This window comes from Platichthys flesus, chromosome 7 (assembly GCF_949316205.1).
Source record: "Platichthys flesus chromosome 7, fPlaFle2.1, whole genome shotgun sequence".
Lineage (NCBI taxonomy): Eukaryota > Metazoa > Chordata > Actinopteri > Pleuronectiformes > Pleuronectidae > Platichthys > Platichthys flesus.
This window is the reverse complement of record NC_084951.1, coordinates 23606813-23626520: the sequence shown is the minus strand read 5'-3', so window position 1 is coordinate 23626520 and position 19708 is coordinate 23606813. Positions and strand designations below refer to the sequence as shown.

Below are 19708 nucleotides of genomic sequence, written 5' to 3'. Positions count from 1 at the left end.
ATAGATAATAAAATATATAAACACATCAGTGAGTTCCACGCTACAGATTGAAAACTGTAAATATCTTTGTTTTATTTCACATTATTTGAATTTGAGGGAGAATCTCGTGGTTTCTCGTTCGTGTGACGCAACAACATCAGCTGCTTCCGTGGACCTGCGCGGTTTGACGCATCGGATGAATCTGCATCCACCGTCCAGTCCCGACATGAAACACACTGACTGTACACCTCGTGCTACCGTTATCATGATCATTATTATTATTATTAATATTAATATCAGAGAAGAGACCTGTCACATGGACTCAGAGCAGCTGACAGGACTCAGTGTGTCAGCGGCACAGCATCAACACGCTGCTGCTGCGGACTCAAGAGAATGGGTCTTTACAGGGAATCGAACCCAAACACACGTCACAATCATCCCGAGCATCAAACCTGTCCGAGCGGGACGACATTATCCTCCCGAACTCCGTTTCCATGGGGATCCCGCGACCTCGGCACCGGCCGGTCAGAGCCATGGATGATTCCTGGTTCCCCGAGCTGAGGGATTGTTGGTAATGTAGTTCAAGCATCACGTGTCTCCACCACCTCTCCGAAGGGGGAGACTGTGGAAACTCATTTCCGCCAGTGAGAGGAAAAAAACTGATGAATGAAAAAACCAAAATGAGGAGTTTAAAAAGTCCGATTTATGATAATAAATCAGATTAAGAGATTGAGAAGGAATAAACAAGATAGTAAATCAAATTAAGGGACGAAAAAGTTTATTATTATGAGACTGTAAATCTAAATTATGAGATTAAAATGTTGTAATTATGAGATAGCAAATCTAAATTATGAGATTAGAGTCATAACTATGACAGTAAATCAAATAGAGATTAAAAAGTTATAATTATGAGTAAAGAAATCATTCTTTGGAGATATGATAAAATTGTATTTTGAGAAAGGAGCCTCAGATGTATGAACTCCATTTGACTTTTACACATGAACATCGCAAGAGGAGATTCTCGGCCCCGGACATGTAACAACAACAACAATTATCCAGAGCGTTCAGGTGAGAGCTGGAGCAGCAGGACGTAGAATATCACCTGCAGAGGTCACGTGTTTTTATTAAAGAACATTAAGAACACAGATTTATCGTGAAAAGATCTTTTGACATCTTCACCTGTGTCTTCTACGTGAATCTCACCTCTGAGATATTGGCATCGTTTGTGTTACTTTTTGCCTTCGTTGTGTTAGAAACGTCATCAACGCTGCAGAGGACCTCCGGCTGTTTTCTCACATCAGCTCATTCACACATTATCCAGAGGTTTAACATGTGTGACAGTCCACAGGCCCCCCGCCCCCCCCCCCCCCCCCCCCGACCTTTGAGTCCACACACACAGACCCTCCAGAGAACGACGGGAGATTATCTGGAGTTCAGTGCATGTCTGAAAGCAGCTTCGGTCAATATTTTAAGATATGAGGTCATTATTTTGACTTATTACGTGATTATTTAGAGTTTGGCAGTCCTTTGTTTTAAATTCATTATACATTTTTTAAGTTTAACATAATTTGTTAAGTGGCAAAAATTGGCTTCCATATATTCCACACATTTCTGACCCTCTGGGAGAGAATTTGCAAGAATAAGACCGATAAAGGCATTCATGTTTTTTTTTATTTATTTGTCCTTTTTTCAGACATTAAAAAAAAAGAGGGAGGGAGAGAGAGAGAGAGAGAGAGAGAGAGGATTAGTCACTGTATTCAATCACAGAGAAGAGAGATAAATTGACGAAACAGATTGTCATGGTGCTTTTTGTTCTTCACAGCTCCCAGTCACAGCTCCCAGTCCGTCCATGAAGATGACGTCTGCTCATCGTGCACACGGTGAATGAAATGCCTCCGACTTCCGTTTCATATAAAATTCAGGATGTCACTCGAGTTGATTCCACGAGTGTGATTCACATTTTAGTTTTTTTTTGTTTCCACATATCCAGTAAGTCCACAGCGTCCACTTCGTCCAGCCGTCAGACTATGATATCCTTCCAAAGGAGCCGGCTGCAAAAGAGAGAGACAAATTTTAATAAAATAAAAGTTCAGCACAAGTTCTCCTAATATAAATCTCTCCTGCTGCTTTGGTATCGTCTCCTCTGAAGCTCACTAATTAACAGACGGGAGCTGAAGACAAGATTTAACTTCATCTCTGTCTTTCTGAAAACATGAAACATGCTCCTGTGGGTAACTCTGTGCATGCTCGGATAAATCACCATTAATTACAGCAGCTTCTGTGCAAATCTGAAACCTTGATGTCAGCTTTTTGGGCAAGAAAAAACTAAATATGTTCCAATACCAGCGTTGAAAACACCTCAGATACTGCAGGCGATGCCGGGTCGGACATCGCAGGGTATGCAAATATATGTACTGATCCAATTCCAACCTCTTTTAAGAATATTAGTTTCAAGTTTCACCCAGAGGAAACCGCAATTTTCTTTTTCAAGAATTTACTTCATCTTGGTCGCTTAAAAACAGCAGCTGCACAGAAACTGCCACCGGCAAGAAAAGGTTTTACAGAGCAGCGGAGGAGACGTGTCAGTGATGTCGAGCGTTTCACGTTGGAATGTCCCACAGGTTAAATGTTGACGTGTCCACAAGACTGAAGTGTTTGTCTTTGTGTTTCTTCAAATGGTTTCAACCTGAGCCGTACAACAATGATAGTAAGCATCACTTCTGTACCGGTATAGGATCATTCAGCTGGAAGGTTAACTAGTTTATGTGCTGAAAGAAGTTTGGCTCTGCTCAGTTACCGGAGTAGACAGTGGACACCAGGGAAGTAAGGAATCCCAGCTGAGAAATAATTCAACATGTAACCACCCAACTGTCCTTTTACACTTTTCCACAAGTTAAACAAAAGATCCAACCGGAGCCAGCCAAGCCGTTTGCAGCCTGAAGCTCTACTTCCACTCCACAGACCTGATAGTGGATATATTTCCCAAAATGTTGAACTATACCTCAGAAGGAAAGGTTTGTGAACTGAGTGGTAGAAAATGAAAACCGTACGCTCACCTCTGCTGAGCAGCTGCAGGTTGCGTCCCTCCTCCTGCACCTGAAGCTGCAGCACCTGTTGAAGCAGCTCCTGTCGAAGCGTCTCCTGAACCAAACCCATCCTCTCCAGCTTCTCCCCGTTCAGACGCAACAGTGCGCGACCTGTGATGGCGTGGTGGGAGAAGGCCTCCACGTAGGTCAGGTAGTTGTGAGGACAGTGCTTCTTCAGCCATTTGCAAACGTCTTGCTGGGACCAGAGCACGACGGGGCGGATCAGGTTCGGCTGTGTCGGGCTCGTGTGATAAATCCCATAATTATCATGGGAGCGGTACTGAAATAAGAGAAAAGGTGGACATGTATTAAAGGAACAGTGTTTGTGACTTAATGCATCTTTTTATTAAAGCTCGTTAGGTTTCAGTAGAAAAGCTTTAGATGTTAGAACTTAAATGGACGGTGTGTAAATGCTGCTTTTCAAGTATCGACCATTCACTGGGCTTCACAGTGAAAGTCCCATTCACACTTTCATATTCATACGTCCTTCTATACGCAGAGGTTTCTCTATCTAAACCCTCAGGCACAATATGGGGATGTTCATAGATCCCAGTCAAAAAATGAGGACTTTTGAATATTTAATTTACGGAATGAAGGAGTTGTAGGGGGATTTATGAGCTCCACTAGAATTCATAGAAATTGGTTCAGTAATTTACAAAGAAGCATGAAAACATAACCTTCTTGAACAATGAACATGTGACATGAGAACCACCCGGGTGGAAACACTACACATTTAAAAACACTTGATGAAGGAAATTCCCATTTGTATGATGATGATTCAGTATTCAACACATTCAGGCAAACAGGTCGTGATACAGACACGTACATGATTCATATGCAGATACATGCACAGGACCAGGTTTCACACTCATTAAAGCAAACGGGGACGAACGTGACCATATGTGCACGTAGATCAAACATTAAGGGACAGCAGCAGCAGCAACAGCAGCAGCAGCAGCAGCACGGACACAGGAGCATGCAGGGAGGTGTGATCCTGAGATGCAGCTCTTTAATCTTAAAGATGTACAGGATGTAAAACGGTGAAGGAGAAATCAAACTTTTGATCAGTCAATCAGTTTTAATAATTCAGAGTTCCTCAGACAGTTTGATATGTGAGATAATACTGATGATGTATATCTCTAAAGAGAAACATGTTACTGTTGGGTTCTAAGAATCTTCTCTGGCCACAGATCCATGTTTTAATACGCTCATATGTTCAAGTAAGGAGAACTGAGGCTCATCGAGTTAATTACTTTCTTCATCGGACATCTGTGCAGAAGATTAGTCTTCATCAACTAGAAGGGCTCTCAGAGAGCACACACCTCTGCCAAGGCTCAACAGCTCCCTTTTGAAACCACAACATCTACATCCAGTTAGTTTAGATCTGCACCAAATTACAAGATTCCTAAATATCAGGCTCCTAAAAGAACCTGTTTGTTTTTCCCGTCAAGATCCGTGAATTATGCTCCAAGAAATCAAGAAAAATGTTGAAAAACAACCTTGCAATTTTAAAGATAAGATAAGATAAGATTAAGATCCATTTACTCATCCCAAACACATGCACAGACATGCAAAGGCACACTCATGCAGGTAGGGAAATTTAATCTCTGCTTTGGACCCATCTGGTGCAGGACACACAGAGCAGTGAGCGACCATGTACGGCGCTCGGGGAGCAGATGTTGGGGGAGTAAGGTGCCTTGCTCAGGGGCACTAGACAGGGTAGGGAGACTCTTGGATTTTTGGACAGATCAATCCAGGTTCATCTTTTTGTTGTCTCTCCATGGAGTCGAACCAGAGACCTTCTCTGCCCATACTCCAAGTTTCTACCACTAGACCACCGCCTCTCATGGTCCATTTTTGCAGAATCTTGCATAGAAAACAGACGCGTGAATGAATATTGAGTTCATAATCCTAAAAACATCTTCATACTCACACTTATACCTGAAACCTGTACTTAAATCTAATTTCCCATGACAAGAGCTGACAAAAACAAACAAACCCAAGTGTTAAAAATCAAATCTAATGTTTCTCTAACAACAAGTAAATCCTGAACACTCAAACAGCGTGAACAGAAACACCCCAGAGAAAGACTCATTCGTTAACAATGTGTGGTTTCCTTTTCTGGTAAAATGAAAAACGTTTTTCTCTTGACAGACGTCCAAACCACCGCGGTCACAGAGTTTTATTAAAGTTCTTGCTTTTATCTTTGGACTTGAAGAACAAAGCATTTCAGCTCCGTGAAGCACTCCGGTTTTCTTTTAGTCGTAAACAGTTTTTATCACTTCACAGCCGCGCTGACGTAACTCTCTGACTGTGGAACCTGACTATTGGAAAAGAGTTTCCTAATATCTTGCTCTGCAGCCATCACAGCTTCCATGTGGATGTTTTGATTTCTAAAAGCGCGACACATATATTATGAATTCCGACATGTTTAATATGGTGCAAACATTCGCCTCATTTCATCAATAATGAATTACTAGGATCGTGTGGAACGGGTGTAACACTGTGGGGGACTAATCGAACTCTTTCATCAGTCATGCAGTTGAAAACAAATTCAGTGAGTTCTGAGTTTTTGTGAATTTCTCAGACTGCACTGTCCCCAAAATCCCCTCTGTCCCCACTTGTGCTGCAGGCAACGTTTTTCATTATTAATTAATATGCAATTATTTTGTCGATGCAGCGATTCATTGTTTTCTTGATGTCCAGATGGCAGAAAACTATGAAAAATGGCAAATCGAAGTGACGTCTTCAAATCACTTGTTTTTTCTGAACAATGGTTTAAAAAACACAAAACAGCCTTTTCAGTTAAATATGAAATAAGATGGAGAAAAGCAGAGAACACCATTCAGAAGCTGGAATTAAGGAATGTTCTTACGTGAACAATGACTTTCATGACAAAGAGATAACGAAAACGTGTCTTTAAACGATTACGGGAAGTATTGTGTAGTTCTGTGTCTTCAGTGGCAGCTGCTGGATAAATGATGGAGGTATTCATGTGACTGAGAGACAATGTAATGAGTGTTTACTGTTTCTTCCACACACACATGGTATGGAAGAGAGGAGGGAGAGTGGAGGAGGGGACGAGAGTTTCCCGCTGAGAAACAGTCAAATCCACATGTTCCACATCCTCCGAACACACGACTCTGATTAACTTTAAGTTCCTCAAGACAAAAATAAACCGACCACAACGTTACGTGCATCCAAACGGATTGAAAGCAAACAAACCAACACATTGTGCACAACTCCGTTATCAGCCAGGCCCAGTTCTATGTCTGCAGCTTTGGCTTCAGCTCATAACCGTCCTTCAAGAGCTTTTCATCGGGTGAAGACAAAAGGCACGGACTCTACGACTTGTTACCGAGGGCTTTAAATGAGGCCATTTGACAATAAAGAAATGGATCCTCGCTGAATGCAGGGAGCAGACACTGCTGCATCAGATAAGAACAATCATTATCAAGACAAAGATTGAATTTAAACTGAGGCAGAATCACGACTGGAAGGAACAACGCTTCACATTAAGAGATTTATTTAAAAAAACAAAAGGCTTTGCATAATGTTTATTAACACAACATCCACCGACTTTATCAAACTAGATTCTGTCTCCCTCTGCTCCCAGTAGGAGAAACACTGTGGTGCTGCAGTGTACAGTGGTGAGTGACCTGTGCTATTGAAGTCATGCTAAAAGGCTGTTAGTGCCCACCGACCCGCTGGGCCAGAGCAGCGTCCATTCTCTGCTCACAAAGTGTCCATTTGCATCAGAGGACGGTGGCTGACCACATTAAGCAGAGTTTCTTCTTTCAGACGTTTCCTTACAGACGTCTGAAAGGTTTTTATGTTGATGAGACGACGAGGAGAAGATTTGCTTTCGTTAGTGAGCATTGGATTTGTTATTTTGCTGATAATGAAATTGAAAGTTGCAAAACAAGGAACAGAAGCGTTTCCTTGTTGTTGTGAGTCTCTAATGATCTGTTGTTTCTCGATAGTGACTATTAAACACAAACATTGTTTATTTTTCAGTTATTTGGAATCAATACAAGAAAAGATTTGTTCAAAACAAACGGTTATTTCTGTGATTCCAGGGTTTGAGGTCTTCACTTTTTGTGAATTAAAAAACAAACTACTGCAGATTTTGTGATTTGTTTTTGCATTTTCTCACATTATTGTAGAAAGAAGAAAAAGCCTTTGCATGCACCCTCTTGTTATTGTGTATGCGCTGCTCAATACTCGACCTAAGATGCATCAGTGCGTCTCGGGGTCAATCGCTGCTGACCTCGACTTGAACTGAAGCATGGACTGAACTAACCTACTTCTATGACTGAATTTCAGGAATTGCACAAAAACACAGAAATGTCTTCATGCACGTGCAGCCACCAGGCTTTGTTTTGAGTCCCTAAGAACTAGCTGAACAACATCAGCAATGTAGCTGCTCTCTCTGAGGTTTCTGTGTTGTCCAGATTTAAAAGGATTTCTTTGGTTCTTCCTCACTCTCGAGGTTTAGAGACAGAGGAATCCGCACCATGTTCAGCCCTGTGAGGCTAAACGTCATTTGTGAAAGTTATAGTTTCTCTTTCTTACTAACTTTAACATTGTTTCCCTATAGATGTATGTTAACTGTCTCTCTTTCATGGGTTAAATTCCTGACCAGGTTATTTAAACTCACAGTAACTAGTCCTCTAACCTCACCTCATGATTTTAATCAGGACATTGAGTAACCGAGGAAGTAATTGAATCACACGTAATGGACGAAGCATCAGCTGACAATGACAGCACTCCTGTGAGGGTTGTTGGAGGTTAAAGTTACATAAGGGACAACGTCTCCTGCCACAGATATACTGAATCAACAGAATGACCAGTGCTATACGAGAGGCTCCCTGGGCCATGACACCTCACCTCACCCCACTCAGTTCAGGTTTCAGTGGAGTCAAGTTGCGTTTGATTGGCCGGAGCGTGAGCTACAAGGGAGCATCCAGAAAACCAGTTCACAATGGTTTTGATGAAGCAAACATATCACGATTGCATTACCTGTATATCACTTATACTTTATACTTTCCTATTAATCTAGCCCCCAATTTGCATGTCTAAGAGCTATGGGAGGAAGCTGTAGTCCCAACTGGGATTTAAACCAGGGACCTTCTTGCTTCTGTAAAGCAAGTGTAAGTCTGATTCCAATTTGAACTTGAGCGATTTTCCTGTTACAACAAATCACATCCAGAGTTTTATTGATTATTATCTTATCCTGTCAGTTTGTTTTGTGAAATCTTAGGTGAAGAAAAAAGAAAACTTGGAGGTTGTCAGACTTCATCAGTCGCTGAACTTAACGTGCTGCTTGAGGAGTTGAGGTCATGAAGGGGTTCAGTACCTGCAGGGCCTCAGTGCCCGGCTGCTGCAGCAACTTCACCGTCCGGCCTCCTGCTGTCTTCTGTCCACGTCCATCGTGCCAGGTGAGGTTCCCACCGGTCCGCCGACTCAGCTGGTGCTTGATGTCCTCGGACAGAGCCCTGTACTCCACAGCTGGCCTGCAGAAACTGAAACTGGATGCCGCTGGAAAGATAAAAGAAGGAGGAGGAGTGATTTCAGAGCTGCACCTGAACGCAACAACTGACAAACCTGAAAACAAGTGCTGCTATGCACACCCCCCCCCCCCCCCGGCTCTGAATGACTTGAAAACTAAGTCCAACGCAGCTTGACAGCTCGTCATTCAGGGACGATGGAGTCATTAGGGCTCATGGAGGCATGAGGCAACGCTTAGGGTTCTCTAAGCCTGGACAAGCTCTGGGGTAATTCCTGTATAAGGGTGGTCAGGTGTGAGTATGTGTGTGTGCAGTCTTGCAGGTGAAGAATGTCAGAGCTGTGAGACAAGCCATTTCTTCATCATTACGAAAAGGCCTGTAGGCAAACATCCAAGCCCGCTCAACAGCAGGTGGCTTCCCAACATCCAGTAATTAAAGAAAGTGTGCAACAACAGTAAACATGCTGTTACCGGCACAGACTCTGGCAGGAGGCCACGGGGTCATTACTGATTCATGTGCCAGATTGGAAGGATTTTCTCGCTGCGTCGGAGCCATGTGTGCACGTGTGTGTGCGTTAACGTGCACTCTCACCATCTTAAATTGACTGAGAGAATCTGAAAGCAGGACAGAACCGGAGAGAGTGTCGCGGTGCGTGAGGGTTTGAGGAGATCAAACAAGCGTCTTTTGGTGTTCCTCTCTTTGTCCCCCGCTGAGAAGTGGAGCAAACCAGAGCCCTGCACTCATCAAGGCAAACCGGCAGCATCGGATTGTTATGTGAGTTAAACTCTATATGCGCTTTTAGGCTCTTTGAGGTGTTACTCCAACACTGTGTGTGTATGAACCTTCATTCACGGCTTTATGACTCCCCCCAGGCTGCGGCTGTAAACACAAATGTGCTGCTTTCACTGATTAAATACAGATAATTAGAACCGTTTGTCCGACTTTGCTTTTTCCCTCTAGTTTTACTATGGGAGGGGAAAATTCCTCATTAACTAACACACACGTATAAACTGCAACCACCGCACAGAAAAACACTTTCATTGACTAAAATCCCACTAAACTGTGAAGAGTTTCCTCGGTTGGTATTTCTGACACAAAAGCGACACAGAAAGTGAGTTTCCTGTCGGAGGCTGAAGCCTTAGAACATAATGTGATGGAGGAGGAAGGATCCTCATCATGGAGTAAACCACAGCTGAGAGCTCAAAGATAGTCACCAGTCACACAAGGCGATGTCAGAGCTCCAACCCCGATGCTGTTTAAAAATGTCTCCATCTTATTTGTCTTTACTCACTCACAGAAATGTGTACGTGTCACCAACCTTCACCTGGATTGTCCCACTTTACATTTTAGGCGAATAGATTTAGAATAAAATAAAAGATGTGACTATCAGATTAAAAAAGGTTTTGAAAGGAAACTTTAGGATCCCAGGCGGATAAAAAACTGACCTCAGCAGCACTGAGACCTGTCAGGGGGACAGAATGTTCATCGTCCCGTATGTTGTCCGTTTACGTGTGGAATTAAATAACAACAACACACAAACTACACTCCAATCGTCACCTAGATTAATCTATGTTTTTGCAAAAGCACATTAATTCAGAATAAATATTAAAATGGTTTTAAAGTGGAACTTTAGGATTCCTGACACCATCAAACTGGTGATGCTGGCTTCGTCCAGTGAGCTGTCCGTTTCAGCACCAGCTCATTGTCCATCAGACCCCCTCCCCCCCCACCCCTCATTGTATCCTCATTAAAACCTTATTAATTAATGACCCTCATACATATCCTGTGATGCATCTTCTTTCTAATTGTTTAAGCAGATTTACTACTGTAGTTCTCAGCTGCAGATGTGATGTTTGGATCTTGGACCAATCTTAAATGATGGTTCCCAGGTCACAGCAGGCGCTTTGTGACCAGATGCAAATCACAGACACACCTGACAAACCGGTCCCACAAGTATTGAGCTGAACGAACCAACTCAGCGTGGCTTCAACATTTTCCAAGTTTCCATTTCCTTAATAGCGACTTTAAAGACGTTAATAGCGCGTAAAGCTGCCTACCGTCCACAGCCATGGTGTTTCAGTGGCGAGGTGAATCTACTCCAAGTCTCCCATCGCCTCCGGAGCTGCTGCTGCTGCTGCTGCGGGTCCTGCGCCCTCTTCCTCCTCCTCCTCTTCCTCTGTGGTGTTTATAACTTTGACCGAGGTGTGGATGAAGGACCGTCGCTCCTCATCCTCCTGGGGAAAAGCCTCAAAAAGCGTAAAATCCGAGTGCGCACGGTGTCCGCTCCGCTGCTGGAGGAGTGTGAAGTAGTTGGGAGACATGCAGGCGCGCGCCCCCGAGCAGCTGACTGACTGGTTCCACGAGCTCAGGCGGGAGCGCGTCTGAGTGCATGTATGCCAGCGTGTGTTATTTTCTATCTGTGTCGTGAGAATCGGACGCGCGGCTTCTTCTCAAGAGCCCGATTGAGCGCAGCGAGCTCAAAGTGCAGCCCCGGGCCCTGTAATTAGCGCAGCAGCAGCAAGTGGAGACTGAGAAGCAGCCGGATGAAAAGGCTTCTCATCACTGCAGCGTCCAACAGGGGGAGTCCCCCCCCCCCCCCTCGTCTGAGAGAAAGGAGGCCCTGTGCGCGCCGGTGGGCAGAGGGCCCATCGCGGAGGAGGACCCTCTATGTGGGGTTTGTCCAGAGGAGCTGCAGGACAGAGGGGCAGATATCAGAGAGCACTGTCCCTACTCCCACCTGCCGCCCCCCCAAAGTAACTTCACTGATCCAACGTGGTCTGAGTGAAGGAGAGATGATGTTGATGACAACAACACAATTCTTCCATTCCCTTCGATTTCCTGTGTGTAATTCACAAGCTGAGTTTATTTCTTGTTTTATTTCGTATTCAATTTTTGGCACGGATGGTCTATCATCTTGTTTTGTAAATGCTTGTTTTACTATCCTTATTTTTCTTTTTTCTATGTTTTGCTTTTCTTTGTCACTGTCATATAATATACTTGGCGCACATAATTTCCCTCTGGATCAAATATTATATTAAAGTATTTATCTATCGTATTGTATCCATCATATCGTGCAATATTGTATCTACTGCATCAGAACCACGTTTGATATCTTATCACATCTATCATATCATATCTATTGTATCTTTCTTATCATATCTAATCGTATCTATCATTTTGTACCTTATTGTATCCATCGAATCCTATCATATTGTACAGAACCAATCTTATTGTACATGTACTTTTGTATCTTATTGTATAATAAATATTGTATCATATCCATCTTATCTTATTGTATCTGTGTCTATCGCATCACATCCATCTGCTTGAATTTGTATACACCAACTTAATATGTAAGATCATTTATTAAATCTTTTTGAAATAAAAATTAGTCAATAAAACTTCTGCTGCAAACAGACATGATACATCAGCCTTTGTTTAAAAGTAAATGCACTGTTTTTAAATTTAATTTAGTAAATAATTTGTCACTTTCTTGAATGTCTGCTTTGCATTTGCATCCAGACATCATGACGTTGATGAAATAAAAATGTTCAGTGCATTAACATTTTCAGAAGGATCAACAACACAACCTGAGGACTTTGTTGTTAATGTTTTACACTTTTTGCCCTTTAGGCCACCATTTTTATTTTTGAGAGACTATATTCAAATCCCTGTTTATGAATATGAATACATAAAAAAGGCCTAAAAATCAAGGGCAAACTGCAACTTGTTTATTCACTGCTACAAGCCAAGAGCTTTAGGGAATAGCCCTGGGATTGCCCCTAAAGGATCCAGATTAAAATAAAGGTGGCGGTTCTCATCTGTATGTTCGTAAATATTTCATACTTTCATATCACGCTGCTCTGGTTTTCAAAAGTTTGGTTCAAATCAACAAACAAAAAAAGACTAAATACAAAACTCCATGAAGAATCGGACTCAGCAGCTGTTTGTGTTATCACATGGAACCATCGGGGGATTTCTTTCCCCTCGTCCAGAAGATGATTGTGCTGCTGAGACAGGCCACTGGGATGAAAGTGTGATGATGACAGCAGACTAGAAACATAAAGGTAGTAAAGGTAAATATTAAACAGACCTGTGTGTGGTGCTCGACGAGAGAGAGAGGTGAGGGTGTGCAGGTTTCCTGGTGATCACAGATTGAACACTGGGATATTCACATAATTTCTGATGACCTTGACTACCTGCAGTTCTCCAGACTCAAATGAGTTGACTGTGACCTTGACCACTGAAACCTTATCTGGTCGTCTTTGAGTCGAAGGGACAAGTGGTCAAAATTGAAAGCAATTCCCTAAAGGCAAACTTGAGCAATAATGTTCAAGAGCTCCAAAACAACTGGTCTATAATTTCAAAGATTTAAAGATTCTCAAGACCTTAATGATGTGACTTTGCTTTAAATTTAACAATTCAAAGATATTACTATTATGGGTTAAAATGCAAATTGTCTAAAACGATTCTCATACAAAAAAGCTGCAGAAATCTAATTGTTTTAAAACATCAAATATAACACAATTATATTTAAAGGCTTAAAAATATACACAAAATACAATGCTCAATCTGCCTTGGATTGAATTTAATCACTTTTAAAAGAATACTTACACTAATTTGATTTCTTTCTGAGACTAGAATGAAAACATCGATACAAACTGTGTTGGACGAAGCTTCCAGTTGCTTTACTTTACTTAGAAGTCACATAAAAGTGCAGTATTTATTATATTATTACAATAAGTGCACTATGCAATACTGTTTGAAGTAGAATAAGCACCTTGCAGCTAAATGCCTTTTGCAACCAGTCTGTGTTTTGTCATCATAACTGTATAAACTCTTGAAGTTGCAGCCACAAACATTTGAAGTAATGTAACAATCAGTTCATCCTTGATTCTGGATTAAAGTGTTTCCCAAACTCTCACTTCAATTTCAAGGTATGACCTCAACATTCAAATAAACAAATACAGATCTCTGCTGCTGATGGAACGAGAGATATTTGTAGAAGATAGGGGATGAGTGGAAGGGTGAAGGTGGAGGTAGCTACACCCCTCACACAACTCACATTACAATAACAACACTTATACATTGAATGTCCTGATTGAACAGAGTCTCTCTTGGTTTATAGACCGACATGATACCATGTGGATGAAGGTGGAGCTCCCTGCTGTCGTTGATAATTTGATCAGTGTTATTTGAAATGACGCCACACTGGATATCAGCAGGATATATTTCGATACCCTCCCACAAACAATGGGCGACATGCTCTCATTAATCTTCCCATTCACCACTGGGGATCACTGCCTCATTTCTCTATACTCCACTCCACCAAACTAGTACCGTGACATATTTGCATATTTTTCTACTTCCGTTGTTTTATTTTCTCCTCAGCTGTTTTTATATATTTAGATATATATACATTATTTCCTATTTTGATATTCTATTTTATTCTATTTTATACTATTTCTATCTTATTTTATTGTATAGTGTGTAATTACTTGAGCATTGTTAGAAGAGAGCCTGAGACTCAAGCATTTCACTGCCAGCGACTGTTTAATGTTATTGTTGTGCATTTGACAAATAAGAATCTTGAATCTTGAATCTTGAATCTATAAACAGTGGTCACAAAAACACATTGTAGTTTAACTTCGCTCCACCACTAAGTGCACGTGGGATTATAGACCCAGTTGACGAGTTTGGATTTAGTTGGCAGGGTGTGGGTCTGAGGAGAAGTTTCTGCAGAAGTTTCTGAGGACACAGGGACTGGGGCGCTAGGCCGCCTCTTAAACTCTAACCATGGACACATTTGGCCTGGTTAAGGCACTAAAAGATGAAAAGAGCCGCAGCAAATGAATAGTTTCCACAGAAGAGAAACTTCAAACAGCCTCAAATATTACAGTTTACATTTGAGGTTTATAATGAGCAGCTGCCTTTTGTTTTAATGATAAACTCTGGATTTCTTTTCATCTGTTTTTCAAGAGTGAAGCAGAAAATACTGTTCGGTCTATTATTCGGTCTACCCAAATTGTATTGCCTCACTATGAGCAAATAATAACTTTATCCATTTTTGCTAGTAGCTGTTAAGAAGAAACACTTTAGAAGAGAAAGAGTAATAAGGATATTAATAAAAAATCTTCTTAACTATGTTACAAGACAAGGCCAAAAGAACCTTAAGAGAAAGATCAATACAAATCTAATAAACAGCAATAAAATGCTATAAATAGAAACCTATGTGAAACATTTCTGAAAGTTTTCACAAAGAGAAAAAAATGTGGTAGCTTTTAAAAGGTTTATGTCTAAATCATTTGTGAACACAAGGGGGCAGTGTTAATCTGTGCCCAGTGATATAGTGTCCTGTGTGTTGGTTTTAAGAAAGAAGTGATGACTTGTCTCATGTCAGATTTACAATGTTATTACATTGAACTATCTACTAACATGCAGTCACTGTCAAATAAAAACGCAGAGATGATTTACACAATATACTGATGAAATGCAACAGACTAAATATAACTGATGACAGGGTCGTAAGGTCTGACATTACATTTTTTTTAGATATTTAAAAAAATCAATATTCGATTATCGAACCTGAAAGTCACCTTTTCACTTTACAGCTTCTGTCAATATTGTCCTTCAAATTCTAGTTTCATTTATCCATTTATTTATTTATTGGCGGTATATAGAGAGAGTGACAGCTGTGGATTGTTATGCGATAAATCTTAGTGTAGTTCAATCAGAATTTAAAACTAAATTCAATGAGTGGAAAGCAGAGAATGGAAACAATATGCTGACTATGCAAATATTAAATGGGCAGAGGTTTACCTGGTGATTTGGTTCAATAAGAAAATTCCTGCAATTCTTAAATCAATCTTCAGCAAAAGAAACAGTTTGAGAAACAAAAAGTAGATTCATCACATAGAGATGTTTCTCTGAAAGTTTAAAAATAAAAGAAAAACACATTAATGGAAAGCTTCGAAAGCAAAAGTGTTTCTGTAGAGCGGTATGTCGACATGGAGACGTGTGAGAGTGTGTGTGTGTGTGTGTGTGTGTCTGTGTGTGCCTGCGTGTTGGCTCTCACCAGATGTGCAGTCACTGTCAAACACACTGAACTTCTTGGCTGACGTGTGAAGTGTGCCGGGCCATGTGGCCTCCAAATGAGGTTTGTTCAGACCAACGTTTGTCTCAATTAATGACCGATTCTTGGGGCGACGACGCCTCAGAATAAAACAACTGCTGCAAACTGTGTCCACTCAGAAATATAATGATCTAGACTCGCAGCTGCTGCTTAAAAAGGTAGAAACAAAAACAAAATGGTGAGCGAACCCAGCCCAGGAAACAAGGTGGAGGTTTGTAAAGTGTTGAGACCAATTAATGTTGTTTGTTCTTTTACATTGGATGTGAACACACAGGAGCGGATATAGGCCACTCGAAAACAAACACTCCTGCAAATTAGACCCAACTTTGACCTTAGGATGCTTAACAGTTTCCTCTAAAACTCTAATTTATATGATAAATAAAAGATGCACTTTATACATGGCAGGTTAGAGCCAGTGATAAAATAACACAAAGCATTTCTTAAACTTTTAAAGGAGAATTCCTCCACCAAGGTCAAACATTCCCTTAAATTCAATCAAGCCTCACCACATTACACACACTACCTGAATGTGCCTGATTTTTCTCATTAAGATTGATGAATTATTGTGTGGAAATTTGTGAAAATGTCAAAAAACACCCTGTAATATCAAAGACAGTGAAAGAAAATCCAGGATGGCAGACCCCACCCCTTCACCAAGTTTTGTGGTAATATTGCTTACAATCAAACCTACAATCTAACGGAGGTCACAATAACATAACATCCTTGACAGAGACAATATGGCAGTAGAGCACATACCTCTGCCAAGGCCCATTAGTCCCCTGTAACTCAACCAAGCTTCACCGAATTGCACACACTGAAAGCTGTCGGTCCCCTTAAATATATTTTCAACTACATCCATGAATTATTCCCTGGTATATTGGTGAAAATGTAATAAAACTGCCTATCTCTCAATGTTAAAGAAAGTGAAAAAAAATATTCCTGCACCAAAATGTATTCGGCTCTTTCTTGGCCCATGTAGTTTGTGTAAAGTTTGTAATCCTGCTGCCACATATACGGTCAGGAGCAAAGACACAACCTTCTTCTTATCGGTGTAAGGAACAGAGTGAAGCAGTTAACAGGCTCAGAGTTGTTGGAGTTGACTTCAGTACAGCAAGAAACAACATTTCAAACTTTCATACTTTGTGGCTCATGCTCCAACTCATCTGGTATCCCATTGCAAGTTAAAACCAAACAAACATTACATGAGCCAGCGCTGTTGTGAAAACACTGCCAGAGCTACACAGCAGTTAGGCCCCCGACTCTGTGGAAAACTCAAAACACACATAAGGAGATTTACAGGCCGGCTCAGAATTTGGACCCCTGGTGTTAAAACTAAATAGACACAAAGAAGCAGAGAAGAGGATAAACGGAAATGTATCTCTCCATGTGTCGCACAGACTTCCGTCGACTCCTGCGGGTTTTGGGATGTTCTCCACTTGTTTTCATGAGCATGCAGGAAACCTGGGCCTTACCCTGGTCATAATTCAGCGATGTCAAGAAGTTCACCGATTGCTTAAGTCTGACGCAAGCGTTATTACGGGCAGGTGAGTGGAAGCTGAAACAGCTGTAACTGTGTGATGCCATTCAAGGAAAACTCTGGGTGGGGCTGCGGCCGGGCGGCGGAATAAAGCTGCGTTTGTTTCCCAGGAGCAGAAAGTACGCGCCTGGACGCTCGGACGCTCGGCAACATGCTTCACGTGATACAATGAGAGCTTGTTTACAAATGCTATGGGTAAAAAGAGCTCACAGAGAATATGTTACACACACACACGTACACACACACACACCGTTGTGTATCGGCACTGAACAGGGTGTTTCCAGGTAAAAGAGGTGGGACCTGGTACAAACAGGATACAGGAAATGGGCCCTGCTTCTTAAAAGGGTCAATCAAAAGATCCCTTAAACATAATGGAGGCAGTGTTTCTCCTGTTCAACATGAGGTCACATCACAATGGCAATGGCAAAGCATGTTTCAAGAATGTGTGGCATTAATGGTGGTCCATTCAAACTGTAGGCTCAGCGGCAGGAGGAGGACTCAGATCCACCAATAAAGGTACAAATACCTAAAATACAGAGCATTATCAGCTAAATGTACTTACAGTTAAAGACAAAGAGGTCAGGGCTCCGCCGCAGGGTGACAGGATAAAGCTGTAACGATTTAAATACTGGATAATTGGACACTTTGGGCCTAAAACAATTAACTAAATAAAACCATCAGGGAAGTTGTGAAAGCAAATTTGTTTTTAGTGGAACAGATAAGAACTTATAAAACATCTGGAATGTCACAAGGGCCCAAACTACACAGCTGCTTTTTTTGGTTCATGGGTAAAAATGGATAAGAATAGCTTTTCTTTTCTTTTCTTTTATGCCATGTAAAATATTTACATTCATTCAAATGCTGACCGTCATTCCCCGGCACAAAAGAACACAGGGACAGACTGGGGAGGAAAATTATAGGCAATCATAAGAGAAAGCTGTTAAAAATTCACCTCAGTACATTTTTTTGATTTGATTGTCCTCCAAAAGCTGATTCTATAAATTAGATATCTAACCTTGAAAATGTAAGAGCTGCACTTTGCTGGAAAACTTCAGGTACATTTAATAAAAATGAATACAAGCAGCTCCAAAAGTGGCTCTTTCTAATTGGCCCTTTTTCACGGAAAGGGTCCTTACACAGAGCGGAGCTGCCAGGCCTCTTTCTGCACTCCGTACAAAGAGCTGTGTTGTGAGTGGACGTGTGGGCTTGTGGGGCTCGGCACTCAAGGGCCAGGGTGTGTTCTGTGACAGCCCTCAACACAGCGGATTTGTTTGTATTTGTTCCTGCTGCTGGAGGTTTGCTGTGAGGTCGGGGGTTTCAATGTGCATGTGTGAAGTAAAAAGAGCCAGAGATGTTTCACTGATTTCACTGAGACTGCAAAGCCTCAGATTTCACGTTATATATATAGTTTAGCAAAAGTTTGTTTTTGTCATGGATCCAGCTACTCTGTGTTCGCCGACATGGGATGGTGGTATAGCAGTAAAATAAATCGATAATCACCGGTTTATATAATCTATAACATTCTGAAATAGTTCATATATCACTTTTACTTTGTTAATTACAGTGAATTGTATCTCTACACTGTGGTTTTACCATTTTCCCTTAAAATATTTTTACGAAAAGTTCTTACTCGAATAAATAATTCACCTGAGTCATAGTAACATTAGCTGTGTTCTATTCAACTGTCACATTAAACCCTCCCAGGGTGACAGTGATCCAGCACGGACATTGTTGGGACCTGGAACCAAAGCAAAAGGAATTCAGCCATCAGTTGTTTTATCCTTTACACCAGCTTTTGTGCAACGTCTTCACAGTCTAAAGAACAAATACATAATTGTCAGATATATCCAATTGTCGTCTCGTGCTATGATTCATTTCCACTATTACACTTAAAATGTTAAAAAAACAAACTAAATCATGGCTATTTTTGGACAAGGCCTGGTGTTGTGCACTGTTTCCTCTCTGGTTTGCCGTGATGTCACCATGGGAAAATAACTCAAGGGTCACCAGCCGTGGTTCTGCATTTTCAGTAAAGTTGAGAACCACAGCAATAACTAGTAATATCTTCTTACTGTGAAGGTGGAGGCTCTCGTCTCAGATGTCAACGCGGTGTTACTTTGAGGAGGTTAAGTGGGAGGGGATATGCAGATGATGCCAGTGAGACCCTATTAGTGGCGTCAGTAGTCGGACCAACTCACAGAGGTCTGTTGTCAGTCCAACAGACTCCACCACACCCACAGCCAGCATCAGGGTCAATATTCACAGGGTGGCATTCTGCTTTCTGACACAGCCCACAAAGGTTGTACTGCAGAGACTGACCAGTTTTCTTTTTAAGTGAATGGAGTGGAATACTTAGGGGATTACTTTGGAGGAACCCTTTTTTTGAATTCCCTGAAATCACCTCTACCTCCGCTGGAAGATTCATTTCTGCTAAACCTTCTATTTTACACGCGGAGATTCAACG

At 41.5% G+C, this 19708-nt stretch overlaps 1 protein-coding gene across 1 annotated transcript; it reads right to left on the bottom strand.

Moving 5' to 3' along the window:
• Positions 1-1638: 1638 nt before the first annotated feature.
• Positions 1639-10974, bottom strand: samd10a (sterile alpha motif domain containing 10a). The gene is made up of 4 exons (XM_062391697.1): positions 10633-10974; positions 8425-8606; positions 3036-3345; positions 1639-2030 (listed from the first exon to the last, which is right to left on the bottom strand). The coding sequence occupies exons 1-4, from the start codon at positions 10643-10645 to the stop codon at positions 2005-2007; spliced, it is 531 nt and encodes a 176-aa protein (XP_062247681.1). The 5' UTR covers positions 10646-10974; the 3' UTR covers positions 1639-2004.
• Between the last annotated feature and the right edge of the window lie 8734 nt (positions 10975-19708).

Bases quoted from the DNA above. Each gene is read 5' to 3' on its own strand.
- samd10a (XM_062391697.1), bottom strand. The intron at 3,346-8,424 runs GTACTGAACCCC...CTCTTATTTCAG, and splicing joins CGGGCACTGAGGCCCTGCAG to TACCGCTCCCATGATAATTA. The intron at 2,031-3,035 runs GTGAGCGTACGG...TCTCTTTTGCAG, and splicing joins CCTGCAGCTGCTCAGCAGAG to CCGGCTCCTTTGGAAGGATA.